This window comes from Gallus gallus, chromosome 1 (assembly GCF_016699485.2).
Source record: "Gallus gallus isolate bGalGal1 chromosome 1, bGalGal1.mat.broiler.GRCg7b, whole genome shotgun sequence".
Lineage (NCBI taxonomy): Eukaryota > Metazoa > Chordata > Aves > Galliformes > Phasianidae > Gallus > Gallus gallus.
Window position 1 is genome coordinate 28,804,237 of NC_052532.1, and position 12,449 is coordinate 28,816,685.

Sequence of the window (12,449 nt, forward strand, 5' to 3'; positions counted from 1 at the left end):
CATAGCCTTGAGTTCTGTGCTTCGCAAAAATAGCACTGCTATGTTCAGATTAGATTCCTGATCATCTTCTGTATTAATATAGTATTTGAAATTAGGAGCTTCTAAATATTTGTGCTGAATACCTCCACTGGAAGCAGCAGAAGCAGTGATGTTCTGTCATTACTAGTAACTGCTTCTGATTTCTGGGTCATTAAACAGAAGTGTGCATCTCTGTGTTCTCAGTAGTATCACACTACAATTTATTCACAAGGTCAACCTATAATTGCTTCTCAGACACACACTGAGCTCATTAGATGTACTTCATGTGAATAACCAGGGCTTTTCTACATTATTCTTTCTCGTTGCTTTCAGACCATGGTCATTATTATACTGGGGGGCAAAATGGCAAAGAAGCATATTTTCTGTGATAGTGTCACCCTTTGTAGTGTTCTGTCAATGGCAGGAGTGCCATAATGCTGCTGTTTTTACAAGTATTTTAGATTAGCAGGCATCTCGAGACTCTGAGGGTTGACCTGGAGGACTGGGTGGTTACTGTATGCTTTGAGACACCTGTACTGCTTCTGCAGATGCCTCTTTTGAGTACCTTTTTTGGGTTGGATCTACCAAAGAAGCTAAGAGCAAAGTCCATGAGACAGAATATATCAGAGTGCTATTCCAGAGCTCTCAGCTGTACAGCCTCACCTTTCCCATCAAATCTGTGACTGCCTTATTCTCCTGTGATAGAAGAAAGGGCAGGATTTAACTTCAGGCTTTTCTAAGGGAGAAGAATAGGTTGTTCTTACTTCTGCGGATTTTAAAAAATGAGATACCCAAATAACTTTGTTCAATAACCAACCTGATCTATTGGTCTTGAGTCTGGTTCTGCAAATGTGTAGTGTAATTTGAACTGCTTCAAAGCTCTGAAGATCAGCTTTCTCAGCCAGTGAATTGTTTTGTTAATCCACGGTGACTTTTTATTAGTGAGAACTGGCACAAAGCTTGTTGGATATGCTGCTTCCTTTTGCTTGAGCAGGAAAGATTCTGACTTTTATGTACCTGAACTCCAGGGGTGTGCCATCTCTCATTTGAAGCTGTGTTACAGTTCCCACACTCCTCAGTGCTGTTGGTAGCTGGAGACTACAGACTCTCTGCATTCTGCAGCTTTACTCGCAGAGCCCTGAGAATCAGGTTCACTTTTCATTCACTGTGCACCCAAGTCCGCCCCCCTAAACACTACACAAGTGTAACAAGTATGAGAACTGTCGTTTGCAATATTCAAAACTGAGTGCTCGGAACTTCACAGACATCAGTCTAGTTCTCTTTAACCATACTTGTGACCATTAACGAATCTTAATTAAAAATTAAAAACCTTAATTAAAATGAAAGGATCAGTGTTTACAGTACTGTAAGTTGCATGCTGTGAATCTCTGCTTTTTACAGTTTCTTAAATGAGTTCTAATAGTCTTCATTTTTTATTGGCTACATTTCAAAACGTCTTCTGTTTTGAGTAACACCAATATAAACCAGATTAATTATGAACTACAAGGCTACAAAATTTCATTTAATAAATGACACTTTTTTTGTGTGTTAGAATAGTGAAATGGAACCAAACTCACTACAATCTTTAATTCACATGCTGAACTTTAAAGGGGCCAAACCAATTAAGAGAAAAGGTTTCCTGCTGGGCCCTGAGATGACACATTTCAGCCCAGAGCTAGTTTCTAAAGGCAGGTTTATAAAACCTTTCAACAATAGGTTTTAAAATGGAAATGCTAATGCTGCTTTCGCAGTATCAGTTCTAGCAGATGCTACTACTGTATCATCTTCAGCAGAAAATAAATCAATTCTTTTCCATATATGATTAACTTCTGAATTTTTTAATGCAATTTTTAAAATAAAACTGCTGGCTTTGAAATGGTTTCTCTTAACAAGTCGAGCCAAGCCTATTATCTCAGACTATTGCCAGATCGTTTGTATTAAAAAAGAGCTATATTTACTTTATTGTTTGATTTAGTTTGGGAACAATTCTTACTTTCCTGCTAAAAAATAAATACCATTTATTATTGAAAATGACTTAATTTTTTTTATTATTATTTATCCATATAATCTACAAGCGATAACTCAAGAAGCAACTTTTCTTTTATTACGTAGCTTCTCCTGGACGCGCAATGGGACTCATTTTGATATAGATAAAGATGCACAGGTAACAATGAAACCAAATTCAGGAACCCTTGTTGTAAATATTATGAATGGTGTGAAGGCAGAAGCATATGAAGGAGTATACCAGTGTACAGCAAGGAATGAAAGAGGAGCAGCCATTTCCAACAATATTGTTATACGGCCATCTAGTAAGTCCAAATCTAATATTAATAAAACATGAATGTCTTACATTTGCTTGTTTTCTCATAGACATTTTGCTTCATTTTATTCTTTTCTCTTTAAAAAAAGATCTTTAAGTCATCAAAGTGATAGCGTTAGAAGGTGTTGTATAATTGTTAATATTCTGATTCGATAATGCCTCTCCCAAATTAGAATATTTAGTGACCAGAATGCTTTCCTGATTTTTTCTTAGTACACCTTCATGATCTAAGATGTTTAAAATTGGGTTGTATTTATGAAATTATAACTGGAATTAACTTTAAATCTTGAATGCTCCTAACTGATATGAACAACATTTGCTTTCTTTCTGATCGTTGTATTCCATGTTTTTTATAATTGCTTTAATTCAGAGCAGAGAGAGAACAAAAGGAAAATAAAGCTCAAAGATTTAAAGTAGTGGTAAACTGCTTCTACAGCTTTCCTCAGATCGGTTTTTCAGACTTCTCAGCTTGAAATGTGCCATTCTCACAAGTTTTACTAGCACATCTACAATACTATTTTCAGGAAGTTTTTTTTTCCTAATTTTGCGCATTACTTTTGGTTTATCATAATTGAAGTTTTCCAATACTGTTGTAGATCCATTGGTGATTAGTCAAAATATTTTGAATCGGTGATTATACATCTAGTAAATTGTTGCTGTAGGAATTATTTTAAATAATCTGTTTTCCCCCCCAAGAAAACATTAAAAAAATCAATTTATATTTAAATATTTAGTAAATATGTTAAGACTTTACTTTCTGATGCTTTTAGTTCTTGTCTTAAAGATTTAAGAATTTAAATCTTTAAATTCTAGATTTTTTCTGAATTCATAGTTTGTCTGTGTGTTAAAATTATTTTCTATAGGATCCCCTTTGTGGACTAAAGAAAAACTAGAACCAAATCATGTTCGAGAAGGTGATTCCCTAGTACTAAACTGCAGACCTCCTGTTGGCTTACCACCACCTATAATATTTTGGATGGATAATGGTGAGTTTGCTTTTTATGTATACCTAGTTTAATTTACATTTACTTTACACAATTTTTCTATATAGTTGACTGTTGCTTACCAAGACCACAGGTGATGGAGTTTCCCTCTAAGTTAAAATACAGACTTTCCAGTTCTATAGTAACGAATAAACAAGCAAACATGCAGCCTGAAAGCATGAAGCCAGAATTAGCTGGAGATCTTAATGTAAGCTGTGGATTAACATGGTGGAAAAGAATGGAAGGACATGGAAGCTCTAGAGAAAATTTCAGAAGGTCTACAGATTTACAGACCTAGAAAAGAATAATGGAAAAAATGCGGAGTCTGCAGATCGTAACAATGGAGAGAAATTATAGTTGAAATAAATGTTTTCTTGTTTTTCCTCAGCTTTCCAAAGGCTGCCTCAAAGTGAAAGAGTTTCTCAAGGTCTCAATGGAGACCTTTATTTTTCTAATGTACAACCAGAGGACACCCGTGAGGACTATATCTGCTACGCGAGATTTAATCACACACAAACTATACAGCAGAAACAACCCATTTCTGTAAAAGTCTTTTCAAGTAGGTATTGCGTCACCTAATACTTACGTACTTGCATGGTATTTATCCAGAATTCTCAGGTGACTTGCCAAACTTTAGTAGTTTTATGATAGAGTTTTTGTTGGTTTAATTCTGAATAAGAAATTTCATTACTTTTTAAAGCTGAAAATGTAATCTCCAGTTTTCTTGATGTATAATCTGTTTTAAAAGCTGTCTTTTTTCCTCCTATTAGGCTTTGTCTTTTGAAGAAATATTTTCTAGGATATGAACAATTGAAAAAATACAGTGTAAAAATGACTTTTTAAGTGGTTTTCATATTCAAGAATATCAATCTGTTACTGCTGTAACTATTGAAATAAATTAATCAATCATTTGATTAACTCACCGTGGCCATAACATCACCTTTTGATTCCCAATACTTTGATTTATCCCTCCTGTATGCATTCTTCATGATATTCTGTTTATTTCAGTGGATTCATTGAATGACACTATAGCTGCTAATTTGAGTGACACTGATATTTATGGTGGTGAGTTATACTGGTCCTCACTGATACTCCTTGTTTCACAAGTAGCATTTAGTTAACTAACTTTACCTCCGTAGCTGCTTAACCTTTTGCTTCCTTTTCAATTTCTAATGAAGGTATCTATTAGTACTGGTGATAATACATGCAAAATGGACTGCACAGTCCTTTCAACCTGTTAATGTTTTAATGTTACTGTAATGTATGTCTCATAAACAATACCAGCTCCTAAAATAAATGAGTCCTTTCACACTGGGGCAGATTTTACAGGTTGTCTGTTTGCTTCTGTATTATGTTACTTTTTAATATTTTTTCTCCAACTATTAGTTTGGTTTTTTCATTATCACTGGGACTATTCAGTATCACATGCTGCATAATAGATAACAACAATTAAGCATTTAGCAGATGTACTTTGTGTTTAGTAACTTCTTCAATGTACCATTCATTTTTAATATATTTCATAAATGTCAAACTGAACTGAAATTGATTAAAATCTAAACACCTTAATACTATCTGTGTAAATAACCTCGTAGGGAAAAGATGTGTTTGTTTGTTTGGTGTTTGAACTTTCCCTTAATCTATGTTGAATGGTGCTTTGTGTATTGCAAATTAAATCACCTGAACAGGTATCTGTGCTTAGCAATGCTTACTGAGGGGTGAGACTGATGCCACAGCACTTGAGCATCTGGAACTCCCCACTTAATGTTGTTTGAGATAAATGCATAATGTTTGTTCTGCTTTGTCTTTCTGTCAAGTGAGTCTTTGTATATGTTAAGTTGTAACTTACTGTAATCTGAACTGTGTCAGGGACACAGAATGTTTTAATTCTCTGCATAAAAATTAAGTATTCACTCACGAACAAACAGTAACTATGAACCTGAGTGCAGGATGATGTGTTAACTGCAGTTAGTAAGGAGCACAATTAGTTGGTTCACAACTTAGAAATACGAGAGAATTCTTTGAATTTTCATAGTCTTGCAAAATGAGACAGTGGTCCTTAGCAGTGCAGAAACTGGATAGACTACTAAGAGCCTGTGACTACTGACTGTGTTTGTTATGCTAGACCTCCCTTTTCTCCCAGCTTTAAGTTGCTCAGGTACTGTTTTTAAGGAATTCATTATAAATACCATATTAAAATTAAGTGCTCTCTTTATGTCAGTAAATCCTGTCCCCTAATAAACTGTTTTGTTGTATTTCTGCCCACATTTAAAAAACAAAACAAAACGACGGTAGGTTACTGTAGTGATTCAGACTGCTACTGCACTTTAGAGCAAGTTGATCCTTTATTTTAAAATAGCTTTAAAAGAACATTTACAGGAAGGCACATGAGACAACATAGTAGATTTCAGAGTACAGAGTGTAATGTCAGAAATGGGTCTTACAGCTATCTGTTTGCTATGGTTAATTCTTGTGGGTAATCAGTGGTCCATTATTACCAGAGAGGATAATGGTTGGAATTAAAATTGAGTATATAGTGAGGGGAGAAGATAAAGCTAAGTTTCTAGAGAATTTCTACTGTCTGCCCATGTAAAAAGTCAATCTCCCTCCAGTTTGTAAGCTCTCTCCAAGTACTGGAAGGTTGTATTGAGGTCCCCCATGAGCCTTCTCTTCACGTATGTGTTCAAAATTCTAGCATTTACCTTGTTGAAACATGATTCTGGTATGTCTGTCAAAAGACTAACTTGTTAAACTGTGTATTTATGTAACATGATATTTTTTAATGAAATGGACTATGTGTATCAAGATCTATGTCCAAAATGTGAGAATGAATGTATGCATTTGATCAGTATCAAAATAAAATCTAGAAATTAATTGTTTTAACTTTTCTTGTTCCAGCCAAGCCAGTTACAGAAAGGCCACCAGTTCTTCTTACACCAACGGGCAGCACAAGTAACAAAGTGGAACTGAGAGGAAATGTTCTTTTGTTGGAATGCATTGCAGCAGGATTGTGAGTGACTTTTTATTCCATATTTTTCTAACTAGAAGTATTGATGGAAAACATTTCAAAGATAATTAAGAAGTTAACACTGTATAATCTTAAGGATTTAAAGAAACAGAAATACAAAATGGAAAGAGGACTTGAAGGAAGTCCTCCATTTTCTCTAAAACCAGCAGATTTTAAAACTGGCTATGACGTAAAATATTTTTCTCATTTATTAACTATATGAGATGGCTCTGCTTTTAGGACACAAGCAAGAAAAATGATAAGGTAACCTTGGACTTCATGTCTGCATAATTTCATTCAGGAAACAAATCTGATTTCTTCCTAACTATACAGCCATGAGGCTCTCAAATGGTATTAAAAAAAAAAAAAAAAAAAAAAAAAAAAAGGATGAGAATGTGCTGGTATAATCTGAAAAAAACTGCTCACATATGCTAATAATTACTTAGGAGATCATCTAGGTGGGAGTTGTCAGAACATACCCTCAGTGACTTACATCCAACTTCTTATTGTAATTGAGTTTAACTGGTACTTGTTTCTTCACTGTAATGCATGTTTGCCTTCGCCGCTTATTGTGCAAGTAGAAAATTACCAAAGAGCAATTTAGCTTCATGAACTAGTTTGATCTTAAATCAGTTTCATTCTCAGAAAGAAATCAGCAAATGGTTCATTTAGTGTGGTAGTGGAACTTTTTTAGTACCTCTATAGTTCAAAAACTGTAAGTATAGTTACAGTGCACAAAAACACTCAGTGCAGATCACTCTGACGTAGCAGTGAGGTAAACCAGCAAATGATGCAACACAGCATCACACAGAGGTATTCACATGCATAAACTCCAGAGGGTGTGCTCATGCACAGTTTGGCACGGCTTGATACAGGGGTCAGTGCATTGTTTCTGTCACAGCTGTGGTCTCTTCAGGTGTCCTTGCATTAGCACCACAAGCATAACCACAGCTGTGAGTGAGAATAGAATTAGATCTTGTAATCTTCATCCACCATACGGTTATATGCCTTTTGGCAACCTGGCAATAAATTAATCAGAGGTCCAAACTCCAGTAAAATGGCTGTATAAAAACAGGGAAAAATTAAAATATCATGCTTTATATGGATTTGTGTCTTTGTAATTTTTATGTTGCACAACTTTTTGTCTTAATAATTCAGTGAGGGAAGTTTACACTGTTATCCACAAGAGGACAGATTCAGGCCTCTTGATTCATTAATGTTTGGGAGCAGACATTCTACTCAGTAAGCAACACATTTTAATTTGTGTATGCATTAGTTTGAAAATCTTTTGACTTCAGTGGCCGACAACAGCTCTGCTGTAATGTTTATGATGTTCATGAAGCATTAAAATATTGCTCAAAGGACAGTTGTAAACTTGTCATTATCAAAAGTTACTCTTAAGTAATCGTAATAAAAAGTATAGGTGCAGTAAGATAAGTACGTTTGTATCCCTTTATTAACCATCAAGGTTTTTAGATTAATCAGCAGACAAATGTATTCCATAATTATTAAGCCTACGAACAGATGGCCATTGACAGTGTTAGTGAGGCTTGTCATTTCCTAGAAACAAATGCTGGCATACTTTGCACATTTGCTGGACATGCCCCAAAAATCTGAGTAAAGTCTTTTAAATGAATTGTTTGTAAAATATATCATCAGATATAGAACTCTCAACTTCCTTGTTGGCAGTCCCTTAATTTTATCTGCGCTTTTGCTTCTCCAGACCCACACCAGTAATCCGCTGGATTAAAGAGGGTGGTGAACTGCCAGCCAACAGAACGTTTTTTGAAAATTTTAAGAAAACTCTCAAGATTATAGACGTCTCTGAAGCTGACTCTGGGAACTACAAATGTACAGCAAGAAATACATTGGGTTCTACTCATCATGTCATTTCGGTAACTGTAAAAGGTAATACTTAAGTAATGCTTAATTCAATACTGTCAGTGTCAAGAATGCAAGATTGAAATATGCTTACTAGGATAGTAAATTATTGCTGAAAGGATGGATGAAGCGATCAATAAGCCAACTGAATTCTGCCATCAGGCAGACTTTACCACCTCTAACTTCCTTTGCTGTTGTTTTTTTAATCTTCCTCTTCTCTTCTTCACTTCGTTAGTATTTTTTCTGCTCTCCATTCATATAGCCCAGATTTTTTTTTGTTTTTCTAATCATCTTAAGCTCCCTTTCCTCCTTCAATGAACATTTGTATTTTCTATTTCCTTGATGTCTTCTGTCTGCACTGTTGTCTTACTAGTTCCAAAGCCACAGTGTTTTTGTAAAAAAAAAAAAAACTGTAAGTATATTTTGAGTACTCTGCAACAAAAAATTTGGAATGACAGCTAATTAGGCATCTGAGTAATCATTTGTTGTGCTCCCTTTGCATACTAAATAGCTATTTATATTACACTAGTCCAAGGTCACTTTATGTTCATATTTAACCTTCTTTTCAAGAACAGAAGATTTGTTTGCACATATCTCCCAATCCAAAATCTGAAGTTTAATTGCAAATTTTGGTAATATATCATAGATGTGATTATTTTTTGTAAAAAAAATAATTAATTAATTAAAAATGATGACGTAGATGCAAATCTTTTGGTAGGGTCAGTGTTCAGCCCGTTTTGATCTTTGTGTGTTTTCAACTGTGTCACATAAACATCTAACTCTACTGAAACCACCCACTGAATTCAGCAAGACCAAAGATTTTGCCATTTATAAATTTCACCCTTGACATGAAATCTTTTTGTATAATCTATCCTAACTTCAGTTCTAACCGCCTAACTACTGAGAACATGGATGTATCTGAAATTAATCAAAAGACCATTCTAGCCTCTATAGATACCATAGTCAGATAAATATTGCTGTCTTCATGAAAGGCAATTTTTGATTCAAAACAAGTAGTGCTATGAGAAAGAAGGAACATTTTGTTATTTATCAAAGCATTTTGAAGTAAAAAGCTAACCCCTATTTAATGCAGTCAATAGCTTAGTTTAGCCAAAGTATATTTTATCAGATAATCCTTGAATATTATGTGTACAAAAAAATTCACCATGCAAGTGCATGTATATACCTATACATACAGTTTGAATTCTTTTATTATTTCCATTGTTGTGCCTCATGGTTTTCTGTAAATAATTTTGGAAAATGATTGCTGTGTTTCTCTTCCTAACTCCAGCTGCCCCATACTGGATAACAGCACCCAGGAACTTAGTATTGTCTCCTGGAGAAGATGGGACATTGATCTGCAGAGCTAATGGCAACCCAAAACCTAGCATAAGCTGGTTAACAAATGGCGTTCCCATAGCAAGTAAGACTTTTAACTACCTTGCAGAAGGATTAATAAGAAAATACAAAAAGTATTAATTTTTATAAAAATTATAAATGAGGAACATGTGTTTGAAGATTTTTTTGCCCAACATGTAATAATTAATTATAAGTGAGGTGTTAAAAATGCTGTAGTTCGTAAGGATGGAATAACAAAATGTGCATTTAATGTGCTTGAGAACACTGGATTTGTGAACATACACCTGGTTATCCTGTCTGGTAGCATGCTTACAGAGAACCATAGAAATAAAGCTGTTCCATTCCTTTTAGAGTATTACTGAGGTATCATTTCCACCACTGGCTTTCATGTTAGCCAGTTCCCTCATTTGCTGCCTCAGCGATACACATTTTTTGTCTAAATCAAAAAGATGATGTAAAAGTCATCACCCCTGTGGATGTTCAGAGCACTTCCACAGGGTTTGCAGATTAGAGTATGTTGGAGCCTTGCAGGCTTCGGCGCTTAAAAAACAGCAGCAAAACTGACCGGGTACATCATCAAGTGCCTGGAAAACAACATGTGCCAAGCAGATGTCAAAGAAAAGGAACCTGTAAGCCTGTGAAATGGTTGTTTCTCTGTGTATGAGTAAGAAGAGCATCCCAGAATTGATGACTAAGTCAGACACGTTAGCTGCTATATAAAGCATGACTTTACGTGGGAAGAACTTTCCAGAGAGTGTTGCAGTGTAGTGTCAGTTTTTTGCACTCAGCATGGCCACCACCATCAAATCCCACTTGGTTTGTCTAGTTTTATCCCTTCTTTTTCATAAAGCAATATAAAAATAATCCACCCTGTTTCCATGTGAGAGATAATGTACTGTAAAATACTGGACTGTTCTGACCCACTGAGTGTATGACTGTGACTTTCAGGATTTTCAGGAGGTGTTTGAGAGGTGTACCAAAAGTGGGTGTCATAGAGATCACTCTACAGTGAGAATATAGGAAATAGCAAAAGACAAACAAGAACTTTCATTAGATATATTTAAAATATTTGCGATACAAGAGAGCTGACACTGAACTGCAGGGGAAAAGTATGCAACTCTGGGGGAAAATCTAAAGTATTTACAAAAGACACTCTATGATTCTGATTTCCACAAGGATGTCTGTAATAGCAAAGTAGTTTTCAGAAGCCTACAGTCTAGCATGGTATACATTTTAATCTTTTATACCAAAAAGATGGAATAAGGGAAAGTATTGAAACAATTATTTAGCCAAGAACCTATGTCAGGGGTATTAATTAAATGTAAGTTGAGATCTCTGGCCTGAGATTTCAAACAAGAAGCTTCCATTGTTTAAGAAAACTATGTAAGCTGACATTAAGCACCATTTCAGAGAGCTATTTCTCATCTCACCGAACAATGGTAAGTACCGCAGGAAAACAGGAAAATAACAAAGTAATCTTGTGCATGCTGTATGTACATAAATGAGACTTTCTGCTTTATGCTTGAATTTTTGTGCCTATCCTGTTCTTAACTTTCTGGCTTTTAGGTAGTCTCAACATCCTTCTTATTTTTATATAGTTGCCATTAATCTTGTTTTGTTTTGTTTTGTGGAGATTTTTGTGTTGCAGATAGTTTATTCCTTCAGCACCCCTGACTAATAACATCTATTGCAGATGATTATGACATGCATTTTTGCCTTGTACTGCTTCCTTGTCAAAGCTGTAGGAGTTGCTATTAAAATAACAAACAAGTAGATTTTCCAGAAAAGCCACAATGCATCTTGCAGCATTTCAGGGTAGCAGTAAAACATTAAGAGATACAAAGATTTCAGAAGCAGCTGCATGATACCACCACATTTCCCAAAAACAAGGGCAGCATATATTGGCTCACTGGCCCTGAGGAATCAGTATGTGGAGTTTTATTGAAGGGAACCCAGGCAAAATTGAAAGACTTTAATAAAATTACCCACTCAACCTCAGTAGGAGGGAGGGAAAAAAAAGGAAAGGCAAAAGAATACAGCAAATAATAACTGGGTAGCTAAGCATTATGTTAAGGGGCACTTTCACTGCTGAGGAAGGCTGAAGTTTCACCATCTTAACTATATAAGTTCAAGTTCACTGGATGCTCCAGGACACTGAATCTGTCAGAGCATCAAAGAGAGAAAAGCATCATGATCACAGAAATCGCAGTTCTGAAGATTCTTGTGATTTTGTGTTATTCTGAGTAATCAAAAAGCTGGTATGGAAACTACTAAGTACAGTATGCTCTTTTGTTCACTTGTTACTAAATGACAAAATTGAGCCCCTCTTCCAACTGAATGATTAGTAAATCATTGTAAAAGGAAACTAAAGCAGCTGTTTCAGCTTCAGGGCAGTGCTGAGCGAGCTACACCCATGGCAGGATTTCAAAGAAAAAGAACTACATTTGAATTTCAAAGCCCTGCTGTCATCATATATCCCACAATGTGCCTCCTGTGGCCCAGTAATCTGTTTGCAATACTTTAATTTTCTATTGGAAAGCACAACTGGGAGATGCTTAATTCTTCCGGTTTTGTTTTTCCATAATACAGTCAGGCAAGGAGGGGGAGTGTTGAAGGAAGAGCTATTCGTCCGTGTCTCAGTGAAAGGGTGAGCCTTAAATAACAGAAAGGGAAAGAAAAAAGGAAAAGGGAAGAAAGGTGAAGACTAGATTTGTATCAAAATAAAGAAAAAAAATAACATATTTTAAGCGTCTATGAAAAGAAGTGGAATGTTCCAGGTTATATTACCCAGCATGAAGGGATACTTTTAAAGGAAGATTGTAAGATTTCAAATAAATCTTTTAGAACATTTTCTTGGACAGTAATGCTTTGAGGAAAAAGTTGC

The 12,449-nt window shown here is 35.3% G+C and overlaps 1 protein-coding gene across 51 annotated transcripts in view; it reads left to right on the top strand.

Moving 5' to 3' along the window:
- NRCAM (neuronal cell adhesion molecule) overlaps positions 1-12,449 on the top strand; it is a 141,270-nt gene that overhangs the window by 82,236 nt on the left and 46,585 nt on the right. For 41 of the 51 annotated variants that reach the window (XM_040663785.2, XM_040663874.2, XM_040663954.2 and 38 more), the window contains 7 exons: positions 2,131-2,327; positions 3,202-3,324; positions 3,710-3,880; positions 4,330-4,386; positions 6,217-6,328; positions 8,049-8,233; positions 9,498-9,629. In XM_040663785.2, coding sequence (XP_040519719.1) covers positions 2,131-2,327; positions 3,202-3,324; positions 3,710-3,880; positions 4,330-4,386; positions 6,217-6,328; positions 8,049-8,233; positions 9,498-9,629 — 977 coding nt within the window. 51 annotated transcript variants of the gene reach the window in all.